A 19,016-nucleotide genomic window follows, 5' to 3' on the forward strand; every position below is an offset into this window, starting at 1 on the left:
CTGTGAAACGGCGAGGCAGGAAGAAAGGGGGGGGGGTCCACATTGTCTTCCAATTGCGAGACGATGGTGTGAGGTGGTACCATTTTTATGCTGCTGAAAGATCAAAGATTGCAGCGGCTTGCTATGCCAGAATTGTCCTGGAAGTATGAATTTGAGGATTTGATGAGGACTGGTAGATACGAAAGACTCTGATTCGAAAGAGTAAAAATGATGAGACCACAAAGTTATTTTTATGAATTTGCTTAAGCGTGCTCCATTGAGAACTTCCATGTGATTTTTCGAATATTAATCCCATATCTCCAAGGGAAAATGATTTTCTATGGGTTTAGAGGATGTTATGACGCGGCCGAACTCTCTCCAAGGGCTCGGCCGAACTCGTCCGCGCTGACCCGTCTCATTCGACCCCGAATCTCGAGTAATTGTCATCGTTGCCAGCAAACACACCAGAGAAGACATATCAGTCGTTGACAAATACGAACACGCGCTACGTTGTACCGACACCGATTTCAAAACGTGGCCTAACTCCCCGAGGTTGTCCAGGTGGGGAACGGCATAATGTACGTCCGCTGAACGCTCTTAGTAGGCATGGAAACGACTTAAAGTCTCCGATCGAGAGTAAAGAGTTTGAATGAAGGCGACAATAAAAGGCGACAGATTCTCACACCTTGAGGAGGAAATAGATCAGATATCAAGCACCATTTATTCTCAGGCCCAATCCACCAACACGTTTATTATTCACAACTCTGAATCATCACCCTGACGCCAGCATTCCCGAGCGCCCACCCAGCAAGTTCGCGATGTCTTCATCACCAGTTATCCTGATCTTCGGCGTGGGGGCCAACACAGGCCTTGCCACCGCCACGAAGTTTGCAAAGGCGGGCTACAGGGTCGCGGGGGTCTCGCGCAACCCGTCGGCGGAGGTCAAGGCGGCCACAGACCTGATCGTGCCTGCCGACCTGACAGACCCCAAGACAGTGGAGGCAGCCTTTGAAAAGGTAACCAAGGAGCTGGGCGCCCCCCACGTGGTCGTATACAGCGGTGAGTGACTTCAGAGAGCTGCAGCCCGGGGAGAGGTCCAATATGGGATGGAGGACCTGAAGGGATCGCGAGGCTAATTCCTTGCCTGCGATCGCAGCCGCCGATGGGCAGATGAACTCGGCCGTGGACCCCATCACCGTCTCGTCGGCCCGCCTGACCGAGATCCTGACGGTGAGCACCATCTCGGCGTACGCGGCGGCACGGCTGGCCGTCAAGGGGTGGGCGACGCTCCCGGCGTCGGCGAAGAAGGCGTTCTTCTACGTGGGCAACATGACCAACACGCAGATCTTCCCGGAGGCGCACACTCTGGGCATGGCCAAGAACGCGGCGGTGTACTTTATCGAGACGTCGGCCGAGGCGTACAAGCGGGCCGGCAGGGACTACAAGTTCTACTTCGTCGACGAGAGGCTCGAGGACGGCGAGAGCGTCATGATGGATATCGACGGCGCGGCGCACGCGCTCGAGTTCTGGAAGCTGGCACACGAGGTCGAGGGCCAGAGCCACTGGTGCTGGACGTTCATCAAGGGCGACGCTGCCAAGGGAGAGGCGGGCCGCTATGTGGGCAACAAGCTGGTTGTGGACAGGGAGTATCGGCTGGTTAGTGATTTTGGCATGCCTGACCTCACCGGCCTGCCTGAGGGTGGGCTGACCTACAGCGAACTGTTCAAGCAGATGGGCTCTCCAGCCGAGTTCACCATCAAGAAGTAGCGGGCATGCAGAACTTCATATGGCTCCTGGCCATTGCCACGGCTGGCTCTGACTTGTTGTTAGGGGGGGATCATATCAATTAATCATTTGAATCCATTGCGTCCATGTTCAGATATTGGTGCGAGTCACTTCGATGTGAGATGTTTGGGTGCGAAATATTTTGATGGAAGAGGAAGGCAACCTGAAGGCCGGTCCAACAGCCTGAGCCGCCTCCCCCCATGCTCAGCGTCCTACAAGGGTTGGGGGTGCGTAAGTCACCGCAGAAGTCCAAGAAGCTTCAGAGAGCTCCAACTTCCCGCATCAGCAAAGCCAAACCCGTTTCGCCGGAAACGCTGGAATCTCCCTTGCAGTCCCATGAACACGATCCTCAGAAGAAGCATGTCGAGATTCACAGTTGCCAACCTCCCGCGCATGGAGGTGACGGCGCTGTCGCAAGAGCTGCTCGCGCTCAAGTCCCCCGACAACTCGATCGCCGTGATCGACGTCCGCGATGGAGGTACGCAAATCCACAGCTTGCACGCACCCTTCCCTCGGTGTCTCCTACGGCGACGGCACCCTGCTGACCTTCAATTCTTCCCACAGACCACATAGGCGGGCACATCAAGGGCTCCCGCTGGGTACCCTCGCACCAGTTCGAAGAGTGGCTGCCCACCCTCCTGCGCCAGCTCGAGGACACCAAGACAGTCGTCTTCCACTGCGCCCTGTCGAAGCAGCGCGGGCCCAGCGCCGCCCTCCGATACATCCGAGAGCGCGAGGAAAAGTTCGGCGAGGACTCTGTCGCTGCGCCCGAGGGCACCGGCGTACCGGGCCAGCAGGCATCAGCAGCAGCAGCACCACAGGCCGGAGAACAAGAGGGGCAGCAACACGGGGACGGCGCAGCGAAAGCAGTGCCCGTTGCGCAGAAGGTGTGCGTGCTCAGAGGTGGCTTCCAGAGATGGCAGGAGTCCCACGGCCCCGACGAGCGCCTGACGGAAGCATACGTCAAGGACCTCTGGGAGGATTACTAGGGCAGGCAGGCAGGAAAACACCAAGATGCCCACGGTCGCAGTGCACCATGGCAAAAGAGACGACTCCCTGGGAGGCCATTTCTCACGCAACTACGAACCTTTTGATCTCCCGCCAGAGGCCCACGTTCGATCACAGGATGCACGAGTTTTAAGAGATTGGTCCTTGATTCAACAGGCGCCTTGTATTCATGGTGTGCCTGTACTACCCGAGACAGAAAGGAAGTCTATCGCAACCCTCCCAAACCCGACCTTGTTGTTGATTAAATTTTTTTGGTGATAGACTTTTTTCACTTATTTTTGGTTTGATTGTTGCCCGGTTCCGAGAAGCTACGGCGTCACTCCTGCCGACCGGTCCGGAGAGCATTCCAATTTGTTGTGGTATGTCTGGTGGAGAAGGTGGTCGTGAGGTTGTGGCAACGGTTCAGGGTGATGTGGGCGGGAGGTGGTGGCGATGGCGGCGGTTTCAGTCGTGCTGTTTTGCCGACCCGATCCCTCAAGTCGAACGGGTACACTTCAAGCGCTTTACACTTCGGTTCTCGACCAGCTGCAGAATATCCTGAGACGCCCGTCCACTGCCTGCGGTTTGAGCACTGCGCTCCTGCATGCGGCACATGGCGGATGTCACCTCGCAGGAGGCGCCTGGTGCCTGTGCTACCTCAGCAGGAGCATCACCTCATCACGGTCGTCTTCATCTATGGGCGCTCGGAAGCCCTGACTGTACAGCTCTGGGCGTGGGATGATGTCCGCCAAGCCGAAGTCTGCAGACGGGGAGAGGAGGGTATTTGCCGTGAAGTCTCGGGAACTGAAGTAAGCGATGAGGTGGTGTGTGATGCCGCGGACGGTCACGCTCATCGACTTCCTGCACAATCTCCCGGCACTGCTGTGGTTTCCTGTCATACAGACACAATGATCAGCACGTGAACCATGTGAGACGGTGCGGAGGGGAAAGGGGATGGGTAGCTCGTACCGTTCGACCTGCTGCGGCCCGAGGACGACGACAGCTGCCGGCAAATCTCAAAGTTGCCGACCCTCTGCGGCGTCGACCACGTTATCCCGTCCTCCCAGTTCCTGATGCCCGACGACCGGCTCTCATACACAAAGATGTTCCCGCTCTTCGCAAGCGATGACTCCTCGGATGACCGCGGGCGGCGGCAGGTGTGGTACAGCACGCCCCGGAAGCAGGCTTCGATGACGATCAAGGCGTCCTGGGTAGAGGCAACGTGACCCCGATATGTTGCGGCTATGGCTGATTCTGGCATCGGTGGCTCAGGGTGGCCGGCCAGGTCGGTAGGGATCTGGCGGGCGGTGCGGGAGTGCCTTGGGCGTGTTGGAGGGGGCGTAGTGGTGGTGTTGACAAAGGTGATGGCGGGGGAAGAGTAGCTGCTGTAGATGTCCGGGTGCTTTTGACATGCTCGAACCACCATCGAGGCGAGGAGATGCCGCTGATGTTAACGACACCTGGGGAATCGTACTGCTGGCAGGATCTCGATCATGAGGCAGACTCGCAGAGAGTCCAATGTTTCTCTGGCTGTCTCCCGGTCTGGTCTGTCAGGCTTATACCTAACCTCTCACACCTAGCTCGACATGACGGCGGGGGCGGGGAGCTCTTTTATCGCATGTGAGCCATGGCTATCCAAGGGCCCCAAGAGGACGACGAATGAAGATCATTTCCGATTAGGTTGGGATGCTTGAAGCATATCCCGCAAGGTGGAGCCCTTCACACGAGCGATACTTCAGGCTCGAGCTGAGAGCTCCCAACGGGCCCAAGACTTTTTTTTGTGCAGTCTCCTTGCCCTGCCTCCCTGGCCGTAGCGGGCAGCGACGAAGAAACAAGGTTTCCAAGAACAAGGTTGTCACAGCTTGCTCCGGGCTTTCCTCCCAAGCACCCACCCGCTACCACCCTACCCTGTCCACCCCCGGCAGCCCGCGCTCGGAGTAGTAGGGGGGCGGTGGGAAGTGGCCTGGTCCCACCATCCCGGGCCATGCCACGTGTGTGGCAGCGGCGGAATATTCGGGGCGGTGATCACTGCTGCTCGAGGACACGACGTGCTGTGCGTGCCCTGTCACGCAGAACATGTTGTGCAGCAAGTTGAAACAGTCACTCGGGTTGCAATAAGTTAGGCCAAGCCTTCCCCGAAGCTGCCCGATTTGATGTCTGCCGGTGTGGCTTAGCTCGGATCGCCAGGGGGGGGAAGCAGAGCAGGAGCCAGAGGAGCTGAGAATAACCCAGAGCCAGAGCCACAGCAGGTCAGAAGCGACGATTTCGCTGGTTTGCGTTGCCAAGAAGAGGGACAGGAGAGGTGAAATGAAGGAGAGACGACCGCCAAGAACCTCCACAGCCCGACTTAGTGGCACGGCGAACAGCAGGCCTCGCGGCGGAAGAGGGGCGGGGATTGAGGCAGCGCGAGGGCAGGGTGTGGGATGTTGGCTGATTGATTTGAGAGACTGACTAACTGATTGACTGACTGACTGGGCCATTGACAGATTGACAGATTGGCTCACTGACAGACGTCCAGAGAGAGACAGGATTTCGTCCAGATGGGTCCTGGTTGGTCGCCTGCGGTCCGGCTGGCGGGCTGAACTTTCAGGCGGGTCGGATCATGCACAAGGGCTCTGTGCAAGCGCTGCCGTTACAGCACATGCAGCTATGGCTGCCACAGGTGCCTGTGTTTACACTACCTGGACGTGCAGTACATACAGATGTGTGTCCCATCAACCTACGGTGCACACATTTACTGATACAGGGTAGGTGTATGCGTCCGGGCGCAATGGAAGGGCGATGGGCGACCCTCCAAGACAGCAGGCACATACAAATCAAGAGGGCGGTCCCAAACCTTGATGCGATCCAGAGTTCCGGTCCAGGGACTTCGATATCGAGCACCTGGATTCACCTGGTGGACTCCTGGAGCGATGTGACGGGGAGAACCCCTCCAACCCCGACGGCCACTTGCCATGCTGCCGTTTCCTCCTGCTGGGGCCCTGCTAGACCTACGCTACCTGCCTACCCACCTGCCCACCAGGACCTCCAGAAGAGACCCCGCCGAAGCTGGCAGGGGTGGATCAAGCTTGGATCCCTGGCGGGCGCTTGGCTCCTCTCTGCCTTGCCATGCCGCCATGCCGCCATGCAGGGACCTCTACAACGTCGTGATTGGAATAGATTACGGTGATTGCGTCGTGGCAGCTGGGCCTGAAGGGAGCCGGGGCCGGGGCTGCCTCTCAGTCTACACGTATACTATACGTACCGTACGTACAGTATAGTAATAATGTACGTACCGCCGCCCAGTACCACTATGTTTCGAAACAAACTCCGAGGCGGCCGTTCGGGCTCCCACTTCTGGCATGCCTGACGGCGGCTGCGGGTGGCTGCCCAGCTGCCCAAGCACACACACACATCAACCGCCGTCCCTGTCGCAGCCCGCCAACCTCGGCCAAAGCTGTAGCGAAAGGGGAGGCTACTAGTATCTCCCACCGGGCTGCCCGGTACCTGGATTAGCTGCCACGTGAGCTGCAGTCGAGTTGTGACCAGTGGCTTCTGCGCTCCGATTCCGATCAAGGTTGCGCTTCTAGCGACCCTGACCCAACCGTCCGTCTCCCATCTGCACATGTGGGACCCCCGAGATCGATCCCACCGCCGCCCTCCCCACCACCTCCCATGCCATGTACTATGTACTGAGCCATGTACAGAATACTGATACCCACCAAGCAGCCCACTCACCGAAGGCGCCGCCATAAGGCCACGGGGCGGGTTGGAGGGGGGTTGATTGAATGGTGGGATGGCAGGATGGGTCGCTGGGGTGAGTGAGGCGCAGGCCCAGCGGCAATGCTCGGCGTGGCCTTCTTCTCTGTCAATCAAGACCCCCGGCGCCCGGAAGGACCCCCCTCCCCCCCAAGGACCCCCCAGAGGCGCCAAGCCAGGGCCAAGTGCAGGTGTTCACGGAAGCATCACGATTCCATTCACGAACCTGCTCGATCATCAAAACAAGCGGAGTTTGATGTGCCAAGAGGAGGGTCCTGAAGCACTAGCACCAGAGCATGAGGCATGAGGCATGAGGCATGAGCAAACCACCTGATCCGTGAGCCCTTGGCTTTGCCGTCCGTCGTCTTCGTCCCGGCCGTCTCGTCTCGTCTCGTCTCGTCTGCCTGCCTGCCTCTCACCCGCAACCACGGCGGGATTTGAGTTTAATGCCGCCACAAAGGCCAAGGTGGCCTGGCTGCAATGTGGAATGGCTTTCTCTTGGGCGCCAAGATGCCGCGCAAGGAGACGCCGCCAGAACGAGCCGGCGATGCTATCATGACCCCGCCAAGGCCAGCGAAAACACAGCCTGCCAAGCCTCTGTCTCTGTCTATTTGCGCGCCTGCCTGTCTATCTGCCCATCTCATCCGCGACGCCCGTGAGTGCCAAGCCGAGGCGAGATGATCGTCTTTTGCCAGAGACCAAGTCGGTTAGCCAAACGAGGTGCTGCGTCAGTGCCGTGTGGCTTTGCCAGAGGGCGATAATTGTAAGCCGCGCGGGTTCAGCGTCTCTGTCGCCTCCACTAAGCGGTTTATAGATAGCATCGATCTAGGCCCCCTCGCCCGGGTCAATGCGTAGCTTGCGGCCCCGTTGGAGAGGAAGGAGCAGCAAGCGTATTACGTACTAGCAAGGCGAACGTTTTCCTTCTCCATCTTCCTTTCCCCGGGCAGGTCGAACCGGCGGGACGGCGCGCGCATTGAAGCTTCGATGGGAATGCGGCTAGTTCATAGTCCTTGTTTTAGCATGCGGGCATGCCTGGGACAAGCATTTGTGCTGTTTAATTCTTGTTGGTACGACACCACCTTCTACACAGTAGCGACTATTGCTAGCCCACGGGCCTGATGCGACTCCTGCCGTTGGGCAGCTAGTGTGGTTCATGCACATTCGCAAGCCACAATATAGCCGTAATCTATGGCAGGGACGGGACTCCTCAGACGATGCAGCCTCACTGGAGGACCAGGAAACGGACGTGCTGCATGCACATTGCCCGACCGGGTTGTCTGCATGGAAAAGCCGCACCGCAGCTCTTCCAAGCCTCGGCTTTCCCGCTCCTAGGGCTGATACAGGATCTCTTGCCGTGACAACCAACAATAGCAACACTCACCGGCAGCCGGTGATCAATGCTTTCTACTTTCCCCGCTGTCCCTTCCCTCCCCTTCCCCCTCCACCGCCTTTCCAATACCTCATTTCATGTAACCCTTGTGAGGTGATATATCATCCCACCTCATCGGCGATGTGCGGCCAAGCATTTCACTGGCTCGCCCGGAGCCGGAGGGACTTCGGTCAGCCGTCGACGAGACTTCGGTCTTTTGTTGAAATTCCGTCCGGACGTTGCTCCTCGGAAGTAGCGTACCGCCATGTCCGTGGGCGGTCAGCTGCCCGGAACTTTCGGTGAGAGTTTTCATGTTTTTTTAATTCCATCGTCCCCTGTTCGTCTCGCCTCACATTACCGGAGGTGAAGGAACAACCTGCGCCTGCTGCGCCCGCAGTACTCAAAGGATATCCTGGACCCTAAAAATATCATTAAGCTTGAGTTGCACTCCCACACCCTCCCTGCTGTCCACATCCTTCGCAGGCCCGGGGAGGCCCGCGGACAGCCCGCATCCACCCGCGCGGGCCGTTCTTCCAGCACGCAACCCCGTTCTTGATCTGATGCCCGTCACACCTCTGCGCGGCCGTTCACAGGCGCGCATATACTGAAGCACGTACGCACGCTCGTCCCCTGCTCGTCCGCTGCTCGTCCCCCCAAGGTTTTCTGGTCCCTGGGGAGGCCCACGACGTTGGGCGCAAACCCACGCGTATTTTCCCGACCGCCTCGAGGATCGCCAGCCCTTCGGATGTCGTGCCGCTCGCTGGGCCCCTTGTTTCCCGCCCCCTCGGCCCAGCGTTGCGCGGTAGGATTTAAGGTTGAGGCTCAAGCGGGCAGGCGAGCTGCACGAAGCTGCAACCGGGCGAACGAACAAAACGGCGGGATCCACTCGTTGGGGTGTTTTGCCTCGCTTGTGCTGCGCTGACGCTCCTTGTCGCATGTGCTTTAAAAGGCTTGTGCTCCCACGGGCTTCCCAAAAGCTTAGTTGGGATGAATGGAAACGTAGTTCGGCCCCAGTCCGGCAGAAGCTTAGCATGTTGGGCAAACCCACGCTATGCCACCTCTGTCGTTGAGCGCATACACATGAAGGAAACACGCGCGCACGTACACACATACACACACATACACACACACACACACACACACACACCCCTACACACATCGCTAGTCGATTGTGGTGGCCCTACTTGCTGTACTCGGTCACAACGGCCGTTTTACGGCCCAACCTTGAGTCTCAGCTCTGCGAACGTCCACTCCGGAAGCGTGTGTTAGCCCCGAGTTGAAAAAAGCAAAGAGGCCAAACTAGCGAGGGGTATTTGGCTTTTTCTTGGTTCCGCGGATGGCCTACCCCGTGAGCCTGATATCTACCCGGACAGACAATCCGCAACGATCCTGTCCGCGGCAAGTGGGCCGTGGAATCATCATGAACCAGAATAATAAGAGGGGAACTTTAAAAAAAATCAATCGAGACTCCGAAAATTCAGCTACCCCCCGGCGGCCATTATTTGTCTTTGCTCCGGGGATACTCCTCCGCGGGGGAAATCGCGTTGATCCCTTGACCGCGAGCCCTATGGCATAGTGGGGCACAAAGTAGAATTTCAGCTGTGTGGTGAAGGGACGGGCGGCTATAGCCGGGCATTCTGGATGCATCCTTGACCGTCCCCGGGGATGTGTATGTATGCGTCGACCGGATGACTGACTGACTGGATGACTGGTTTAAGCAAACACCCCAGACACCCCGATCTGCGTGCGTGTGGGTGCCAAGCTGGCATTGGCAACACGCCTGGGCAATGGGGGGTACGTGGAGCACCGCCAAGCCCCCCAGATATGTCGGCAAGTAGGGCCAGGGCCACCGCAGGTCTTGTGCCTGTGTCTGTGTACAGTGGTTTGAGCCTGCGGTCCCATTACTCGGGCCCCAGCGGGCGGGCAACAGCTGATGGGGCGGGCTGTCATTTTTTTTTTCGCTGCCAGGGAGAGGGCTGCGAAAATTCGGTGACAGATAACAATAACAAGGCTGTCGTCTGTCACATCAATGGGATAACTCAACTGCACCCACCCACCCATCCACTCCAACGTAGGTTCGTTCCGAAGCTTGGGCACCTGGGCAACTCTAAAATTACATCATCGTCTAAGCGGAGCCTTGAGCGAGCAAATAATATTTCCCAAGGTTTGTCGCACCTCTGCACGATGAGGTATTGAAAGGCATAACTTCTGGGCGGAGCGTTGAGCTGTTATTACTGGGCGTTGGCTGCCAGGTGAGAAAGGGAGGCATTCCGGGAGGCATTTCTCTGTTTTTTTTTTTTTTTCGCGACAGAGTCTTGCCCAATGATTCAGGCGCCTCGGTTTCGCAGCGGATAGAAGAGGATCCCCCATCGGAGAATAATGATTCAAGAACAGATCTCTTGGGTCGGAGAGTCATGTCCTTTGTGGTCCACGGTACATGTATACACGTACCGTACACGCTCTGACGCATGTCGTGCATCGACTCGGAGCCGAGGGCCGAGGTGGGAGAGAAAGGGTGAAGGCAACTTGATGGTTCAAACCCTTGTATCTCCGTAATCTCCATTTGTAAGTGGACTCGCTTAGACGACGTAAACCAAAATAGTTTTCATCTCAGCCCATAAATTCTGACCAGTCAATATTGTCACATCGTAAACAGTAGGACGTGCATCATCTCATTCTGCCTGCTCAACAGAGTAAGACGGCCCGAGGACTAGACATGCGCGCTTGATATAGTATCCCGTCCCTAGCTGTTAGCGGTTATCGCTCCGGGGACGGGCCCGCCGCCCGGCGGCTGAGAAAATCAGGCCCTAGCACAGGAGGGAACCGGTGGGAACGGTGAGAGAGGCTCAGTCATCGATATCCGAAAGCATCGACAGACATGATACGAGGAGCCCATTTCGCGCATGTAATGATTGACACAAACCAGCCAACCGGAGATATTGAGGAAAACAGCGAGAAAAGTGCCTGGAAGAATTGCGCACGTTTTTTGCAGTCGTGCTCACAGATGAAGATGGATTGGTTCCCTCAACGGCTCCCTCCTTGGGACAGTCTAGGTTTGTCGTGCAGCAGTCTTGTCGAGCCGCATTCCGAGCTGCATGCAATAGTCGCCTTCCAACCTGCAGCCCTGGCCGACCAGAACCAGTCGGGTGGGCGCGCCAGCTGCGCCTTATGCACCTGCACCTCGTCAGGACCGCTAGGGCGAATCCTGCTACGATAAAGAGAATTCGCGCCGTTGCTGCAGGCTCGGATGCCGGTGAGGGAGCAATAGGGGGAGGAGTCGGGTTTTGATGAGACATCGTGCAGCCCGCATCTCATTTTCACTTGACCCGAGGGGAAGTTGGAAGGTGGTCGGTGAGGAGACGGTGGGAATCTCACGTCATGCGCCGGGCCTGGTCTCCGGTGCTTCCAGCTGGGAGGGATCGTGATACGACATGAAGGATATGCTGGAGGCGGTGATACGACATTAGGACTATATAAGCTTCAGATCGTGGCTGTAGAAGAAGGCTTGTCTGTCCACAAGTTATGTCTCGCAGCAGCAATTAGAAAATCGAATATTGACCACCACAAAACCGGGCCCAACTCGTCCCTCTTCCCATTGTTCCTACTCTATCCGCACAAGCCAGATATAGTATCAAGAAAATATGCAGCTCCCCGCCCCTCTTGGTCTTACAGTACTTGCTGGCCTAGCCAACGCCTTCGTCGTTCCCCGGACAGGGACGACAGACATCCAGTTCTGCTCGGCGTCCACATACGCCACTGGAGCATGCCCTTATGCCCAGCCAACGGCCGGCGCAGGGACATGCGGAAAGTTGAAAGTAGAGCCGAACGTCTGCTGTAAGGCACCATGATCCCATGCACCGCGGTCGACTCCACTTGGCATCAGACGGCGCTGACACGCAGTAACTGGCGGCAGACACCTTTGACGACTTCCCCGAGGCCCCGGCGGCGCTTATCGGCGATGTGAACTACATCTCGATCCCGAGAGGGGGGTCGATCACCGGCTGTAACCTGTACAAGTGAGTCCGTCCGCTGGGAGCATGTCTTGGAATGAGACCTGCAGCGCTGACGAAATCTGTGTCAGGACTACGGATTGCACTGTGACACCAGACCAGTCGTGGGCGGCCTGCGAGGTTGGCTCCACGGACCTCACGTGCCGCAAGCATCTCACTGCAAATATTGTCAGTTGGATCTGTGCCTAAATGGCAGGAAAGGGGGAGATGGCACTCCGGTACAGAGAGCAAGGGCACAGTAATCAAGACGAAAGCTTTGGGATACTGGCGACATCACTAGCTCTTCTGGATGAAAAGGTTGCTCAATAAATTGTGTGACACAGGAAACTGGATGCTCTCAGGTTACGAGCTGACTGAAATGCTTCATGCGCCTACAAAAACATGAGTGTACCAGATCAGGGCTATGGTGGGTCTCGAGTCCAGTTGCCAGAATCTTTTGCCACTATTTCAAGTGTGCGTGCCGGGGGCCCAATTCTACAGCGCCTCAGCCGCCTTCTTCTCCAAGGCCGTCATGGCCTCCAAAGCCCGACCAACAGCGTCACGAGCCGCCTCGTCCTGCACATCCCCACGCACCTCGGCAAACCGGCGCTTCCAGAAGCCCCAGCGCTCAAGGTTCAAGCCCCTCGTGGCCGGGATCAGCTTACCGCCGATGTAGGCGCGCCCGGTTGAAGCCGTCTCCTCGGCCCAGACCCCGAGCAGCGAGTCCCTCCACAGCTTGTCCCCGGCACGGATGATCCACTCGGCCGCGACCCGCACACGGGTGTCGACGCCGGCCTGTGGGAGCGGCTTGCCCTCATCGTCCTTGGTGACCTCGCCCTCCAGGCCGGAGCGCAGCTCCCAGATGCCGAAGGTGCGGAAGGAGGGCTGGACGTCGCGGAAGACTCGGGCGATGAAGGAGTTGAGACTGATCCATTCGTCCAGGGACAGCTTTTGGTCATTGTCTGAGTCAATGGCCTCGAATGTAGGACCTGTGGGCACGTTGGGCTGATGTTAGCATCTGAGATTCTGCGAGGAAGCAGGCGGACCTTGGCTGGCTCTGTGGAGATGTGATCTTACTTTCGTTCCACTCGTCTCTCATGAACATGCTGAACTCGGGCAAATCCTTCCACGGCGCCTCGGCGGCCTGGAGTGCAAGCAAGATCTGGACGAGGACATTTTGCGCAGAGTGGTCAGGTGGGATACAGGCGGCAGTGTAAGTGAAGACTTTCCACGTGTTCCAGGTAAAGTCTTCGGGCCTGAGATCGGCCTTGTTGAGCTTGTCAGGGCCGTAGGAAGTCAGGTAGGCGACAAACTGGCCCACCTTGTCATCGATTGTGGGCCCTTTGGATGCAGTGAGTGTCTGTTGAAGCTGGGTAAAGACTTCGGACTGGATGCCATTGAAGAGGCCGCGGTCCTCATTTGTGATGGTATCAAAGTTCAAAGTTGTTGTGGTCATCTTGAAGGATTGTCGAGGATGAGCTGCTGGCGGATGAGCTGCGAGTGGGTGCGGGGTAAAAGAGCCAGCTGAACAGTGAAGAGAGCTGACGGATAAGGTTGAAGAGTACAAATTACAACTTGCAAGTGAATCAAGATTGTGGACTTGGGAATATGTTTGCTGGGAGGGAGGGAGTGGCTCCTTCATATCTCTATGAAAAGGATTGTTGATGTTGACGGATCCCAGTCTTAAATAGCTTTAGCTAGACCGAGAATAGCAGGTCGGACCAATAAGATGACGTATGTCGCCCACGGCATGCTGGGGTTGACACTGTGTCTTTTGAGGTCGGGCAGGACTTATGCCTGGTGGGAAGATAGTCTCAAGATCCCCGAGATCTCTTCCTCCTTTGATATATCGGGTGCTTGGTTAGTAGTATGGAAATCCGAAGCAGTCTGATGTTGCGCCCACTACTCTCATATGCAATCAATCATATCAAAATGGCGCTAGTGACCTGCACACGACCAACCTACCCAAGATTCATATGCACTTTATTTTTCAACTATTTTTACCTCTTATAAAATAAATACCTTCTTAATTTAATTATGCCCTATATTAAATAATAGCCGCTTCTTTTTTAATTCTTTTAATATCTATTTAAAAAGGGCAAAGGGAATATTAAAGGTGTGATATGTGTTAATATCTAATTTTAAAGATAAGTTTGAAATTTTAAGGGGGAGGTGTTTTTAAGCAAATTTAGGTATAATTACCCCCTCCCTAGTAATTTTAACGTAATTCTTAAATTTCACCACCCCTTTAAATCCAACTTCAACTTAAGTTATTTTTAACTTCACTTTAAATGCAAATTCCTCCTCCTCCACACACTTAATTTTATAGCAAAGAGAAGAAATAAAATTAGAAAAGAAGTAGCTTTCTTCTTATATATGTTTTTAAATAGATTAAAGCTAAATTAAGAGAGTTAGTTGAAGTGCATACGAATTTTGGGTAGGTTGGTCGTGTGCAGCCCATTAGCGCCAAAACGATACGATTGATTGCATATGAGAGTAGCCATGGTCCTTGCTCCGGGTCGTGATTTGCCCTAGGCCGCCTAGGCGTCAGCCCAGGACGGACTCTACAACAACCAGTCCCCTCCCACGGTCTTGTAAACGATTCTCATTGTAAACCTTGAAGCTGTAGTGATTCGAGAACTGGGTGATGTGACGATACTGGCCATGAATGATGGTCTGGAGAGACGAACTTAGTTATGACTGGGAATTAGCCATTCCGGAGCAAATTGAGTCTGGTGTTCGAACTTCAGTCTTGAACCCTCAATGTAACATTTAGTTAACATTGACCATTATCAAATCAAGGTTAAACGTTTGTTGCATACTTGTGTGGCTTGCCCGGTATCGGTGCCCGTCTCACCAACACCAAACTTGGCTGCTTACGTGTATCAGCTGTCTGTAGCTACATCCACGCTTTCCCCCACGTCCAGTTCTTTCGGCCTGTGTAGTAGATGTTGACATGGCTAGATTCTGAAAGTTGGCTTATTACCGCCCAGCCTGGAGCTTTATCATCCCACTGACTTGGCCAGCACTTCCAGAGCCCGTGAATTGTGGCTTTTACTAGGTCACCCGGTCTCTCACACCATGGCTGCTGATATTCCCGGCCAGTGACGAGGTGCGCGTATGTGGCAGCGCAGCAAGAGATATTAAAGCCTCATGCTTTCCATCCCTGTGAACTTGTTTCGTCGCACATGAGGGGCCAGCACTAGACCAGACTGCTAGCTTACAGATATTCCTGGAGACCTAAACACTCCTCAAGACCTTGGGGACCTCGTTGACCATGCCAGGGGAAACGAGAGAGTTCCATAGGGGACAGCCTACAGAGACGCCAAAAAGTCAAGTCAGACTGCCTCATGGCTGTCTTTTCCGTCCGCTTGAAACTGGTTTTTGCCTGGCTTGTGATGTTCAGGTTCATCTGGCCTCACGAAGATCTGGCCTCACGAAGATGCAACAGATAGTTGGAACTCAGGGCCGACCACGTTGGCTGCCCAGGTGGCGAAGAATGCAAGTGAATTTCATGCCCTATTTTCGATGATAGCTGTTCTAACGGTGGTCAAAATAGTATATAGGGGTGATGGTTTCTGTAACTCCCTTCATTTAACACTTATTAACATTGCCGCGGGATGGTATTTCGGCAGAAACCTCCCGAATAACCACCCCGACCACCACTACAAGACAACGGAAGTCCACCGTCAAGTCCAGGAGGCCCCTGTGACCAAGACTCGCTAGCTCACACAGGACGGAAAGAGGCAGAAGATGTTTTACCCCGACGACTTCAATAACAAGGACAACCTCGAGGGCCTGATCAGCCCAACCCCGCGCAATGAGTTCTCCCCCCGCCCCAAACAAACAAACAATCACCACGGGAGCTTCTCCCAATATGCCGTCTCCCAGCAGCCCGGCCCCTACCGCGTAATCTATGCCAAGGACAAGACGGAGTATAGGTCCAGTTTCGACGTCATTTACCACGAACCCACCAAGACTGGTGGCGACGACAGCAACGTATCCATGACTTCCTACCGTGGGAGGCAGCACCGGAGCGGCGGCAGCGAGATGCCCGCGCGCAGGGCCAACACTTCTGACACTTTATCTGAGAGGCAACACCGCCAGAGGAGCAGGCTCACTGTTCGTAATTTTGTTGTCTTCGTGGCTGGCCCATGTTGGCAATGCTGCTGGGGTCAAATGGTATTGTGCACTATTCGTGTACAGAAAGAAACGGTAGTCATATGTAGATACATATTAGCTATATTCCACCCATTTCAAGTCCGGATTCTGCTGTGATCGTGATGTAATGAGATTGAAGGCTATTCAACAGCATGGTATCTTTGAAGAGATTATTCTCTAAAAGCCTACCTTACTGGGAATATTTTCACTGGAGGTGTCCCCACTGGAGCTAGTCCCCGTACAAGGACGTCTGTGAAGGATCCACAATTAATCTTCTAGCTGGCGACTAGATGTGTATAAGCTCCTATCCCATCCGTTTCAATTTTTATGTCTCGTCACCTTGAGCCTCAGCGTTGGTCGTAGGCGGTCTACACATATCGCGCCCTGAAAAAATGGCATATGTTCAGTGAACTACGGGCTTCAAAACGCACACCGTAAACTAAGACTCGCATGAAATAGTATGTATAGTAGGATAGAAGGGGTGTTGTTGCAAGGGCGAAGGGGCCAAAAGCATCGATGAGCCTAATCGGGTGGGCTTATGGGGCCAGGATAGCGGCTGATTTCTTCACTGTGGACAAAACCAACTTTTTCACGGACAGGAATATCGACCAGAATTCAATTGAAGATGTTAGTTAGATCAGGAGTCGCATCCACTACAGGCCAGCCCTTTTCCCCGGTACTAAGTACTTAAGTACCTGGGAGTGGCCAGACCTTTGTGAACACATTACGTGTTCAATCCCAATCTGCCCCGTAATTTTCTCTCGCAAAAGAGGACGTAAGGCCCACTGCCCCTGACTAGACTCATTACTAATAATAAGCTTACCTCCCCCTGTCAGCAGTTTTGCTATGCGAATACTCTACCGAACTTGTCACACCTATGCACTACTGTCAGGCCAACCTCCTGTTCCGCTTCTTCATCGTCCCTGTCGAGACTCGTACTTGTCCGTGAGACCCTTCGCAGGGTATGCCTTTGGCTGTCGCGGAGTATAACATCCGGATGAGTGCAGCACAAGCATTGGACATAGGTGTGATGGCTCACACCGGCAGCCAGTGGACATTTGTGCTGGCCGTCACCGCCATTTTCCTCAGCGTCGTTGTCACCCTGCAAATTCTGTCGTCCTACGCCAAAGCCTCCATAGCGGCGCCAGCGGAGATCCTCACCTTCATTGAGGCCGTCGATTCTTCTGTCGAGGAGAATGAGAGCTATGATCGGGATGTGTTACGCGTGCAGCGTCTCGACGACAAGCTGCGCCTCGGCCGGCTGCTCCGGGAAATCCAGAGGGGAGGTGACGATTTGCGAGAGGAACTCAACGGCCTGTTAATGAGCGAAAGTGGAGACCTCACAACCGGCGGTTACAGCGATCTCCGAGATCTGCGGCTGAGAGCTACCGCACGCCTGCTCTGGGCCTCGAAGCGCAGTTAGTACAATTATTTTCCTGTTACATTCTCCCATATCTAGTGTTTTTAATCTTTCGGGATGCATCATTTGAGGCCCCATAGCAAGGAACTAACACACGCCAAGAGAATCTCGAGGACAAAGTGCGCAGACTAGATATGCTTCGTATGCGCTTCCTTGTGGCCTATATGGGCCTCGTCTCAGCTGGCCGTGTCAAGAAATACTCGTCGAAATTCTCGGAGAAGACTACTTCTTTCGCGAGCACGAATGGTGCTCCGCCGCCTCCACCGCCACCTTTACCACCGGCGCTGCCCCTTGGCGTAAACTCGGCGCTCAAGAAGAAGATGTCACGGCGCCGGCTGAGCCGCGCGGCAGCCATGGGACGCGGGGACAACATCGACGGAAGTCGCAAGCAGGGCTGGGCAGGGGTCATCCGGGAGCTACAGCTGTCACCGCTGCTCCAGAAGCGTCATGCACACGCCAGCATTGGGAAGGCCATGTCGCCCATCAAGTCGCATTTCATGGTGCCAGAACCGCCATCGCATCGCGACCCGACACAAGCTGACCATTGTCAGTACGAGCAGCAGAAAGAGAAGTTTCCGGATTTTAGGGGGTAGAATTTGATGTAGATGCTAGTAACAATCGGGGGGGGGAGGGGTGGGGATTGGTGATTTTTACGGCTCTTGATATGCGTTACGCCCAGGGATGACTCTTGCTTACAGATACCCTGCTTCTCCGAGGGCATGCATGCAAATTGGATAACACTACACGCACCCTTGTTTCTTTTCCTTTCACATGATTCAAGAAGTTATTGTTGTTCTCCTTACATAGCCTCGTCTATTCAATACCAACATCTGCTGTGGTGTGCCTGGGTAGTGGTATTTTGCCCGAGACACCGGACAACAACATCAACTGCAATGCAGTAGACATATTGTACGTTGGCCACCTACCCAAGCAAGGTCATCACCCAAGAAGAAATCTGGCGCGTTGGGATTGTGAACTGACCGATCCTGAAAGTGAACCTCCACAGCATCTGGTTCGGTGAGAGGTAAGGGTCTTCATCAGCCCGTTACGCATCGTTTGCCTCCGCTCATGGTCAAAGTGAATGCCTAATAAGTGATACAAAGACAAACTCTATCCAATCTCGTGGGCTCATTTGCCCGACGACAGCTGCGGCTGAGGCGGAAAGCTACACAGCACGGCGCTCAGCTGAGACAGTATACGGCCTAACTTTTCCTCTCCGTGCGGACGTGTTCAAGGACGTGTTCACGAAACAGGTCAATTCCTGTCATCTCTAGATCCTTGGCAGCTGCATCAGCTCCAATCAGCAATGGACTAGGCCATGCAGCTCGCCGCCACTGCAGGTCGGGCCCGTGTGTTGGCTTTCCTGAAATGAACGTGAACATGGAGAAGCGAAAGAGGCGGTGCGTAGCTGATCGTGTACCTGCACCGCATGTCGCTGCAGGTGTAACAAGGCGTGCAGAGATCATGCCTGATGCGGCAATCCGCATCCACCAGTAGTTTCTCTAGAGGCGTCGAACTAGAGGCCGCCATCGTCAAGAAGGGCTTATGCCAAGACCTGTTCAGCCCCGAAGAGAGACAAATAGCGGCC

General features: G+C 55.1%; 6 protein-coding genes across 6 annotated transcripts; 4 read left to right on the forward strand and 2 right to left on the reverse strand.

Annotated features, from left to right (window-relative positions):
• Positions 1 to 797: 797 nt before the first annotated feature.
• INS49_005059 (uncharacterized protein) lies at positions 798 to 1,746 on the forward strand (the record flags this gene model as incomplete). The annotated part of the gene is made up of 2 exons (XM_043165846.1): positions 798 to 1,038; positions 1,136 to 1,746. The coding sequence occupies 2 exons, from the start codon at positions 798 to 800 to the stop codon at positions 1,744 to 1,746; spliced, it is 852 nt and encodes a 283-aa protein (XP_043017609.1).
• Positions 1,747 to 2,124: 378 nt separating this feature from the next.
• INS49_005060 (uncharacterized protein) lies at positions 2,125 to 2,753 on the forward strand (the record flags this gene model as incomplete). Its single annotated transcript, XM_043165847.1, has 2 exons — positions 2,125 to 2,242; positions 2,329 to 2,753. The coding sequence occupies 2 exons, from the start codon at positions 2,125 to 2,127 to the stop codon at positions 2,751 to 2,753; spliced, it is 543 nt and encodes a 180-aa protein (XP_043017610.1).
• A 651-nt stretch (positions 2,754 to 3,404) lies between these two features.
• On the reverse strand, positions 3,405 to 4,177 carry INS49_005061 (uncharacterized protein; the record flags this gene model as incomplete). Its single annotated transcript, XM_043165848.1, has 2 exons — positions 3,405 to 3,643; positions 3,721 to 4,177. The coding sequence occupies 2 exons, from the start codon at positions 4,175 to 4,177 to the stop codon at positions 3,405 to 3,407; spliced, it is 696 nt and encodes a 231-aa protein (XP_043017611.1).
• Positions 4,178 to 11,499: 7,322 nt separating this feature from the next.
• INS49_005062 (uncharacterized protein) lies at positions 11,500 to 12,057 on the forward strand (the record flags this gene model as incomplete). The annotated part of the gene is made up of 3 exons (XM_043165849.1): positions 11,500 to 11,692; positions 11,772 to 11,874; positions 11,940 to 12,057. The coding sequence occupies 3 exons, from the start codon at positions 11,500 to 11,502 to the stop codon at positions 12,055 to 12,057; spliced, it is 414 nt and encodes a 137-aa protein (XP_043017612.1).
• A 285-nt stretch (positions 12,058 to 12,342) lies between these two features.
• On the reverse strand, positions 12,343 to 13,303 carry INS49_005063 (uncharacterized protein; the record flags this gene model as incomplete). Its single annotated transcript, XM_043165850.1, has 2 exons — positions 12,343 to 12,836; positions 12,925 to 13,303. The coding sequence occupies 2 exons, from the start codon at positions 13,301 to 13,303 to the stop codon at positions 12,343 to 12,345; spliced, it is 873 nt and encodes a 290-aa protein (XP_043017613.1).
• A 2,297-nt stretch (positions 13,304 to 15,600) lies between these two features.
• Positions 15,601 to 18,021, forward strand: INS49_005064 (uncharacterized protein; the record flags this gene model as incomplete). Its single annotated transcript, XM_043165851.1, has 3 exons — positions 15,601 to 15,969; positions 17,060 to 17,426; positions 17,531 to 18,021. The coding sequence occupies 3 exons, from the start codon at positions 15,601 to 15,603 to the stop codon at positions 18,019 to 18,021; spliced, it is 1,227 nt and encodes a 408-aa protein (XP_043017614.1).
• Between the last annotated feature and the right edge of the window lie 995 nt (positions 18,022 to 19,016).

This window comes from Diaporthe citri (genome assembly GCF_014595645.1).
Source record: "Diaporthe citri strain NFHF-8-4 chromosome Unknown scaffold_14, whole genome shotgun sequence".
Taxonomy (NCBI): Eukaryota; Fungi; Ascomycota; class Sordariomycetes; order Diaporthales; family Diaporthaceae; genus Diaporthe; species Diaporthe citri.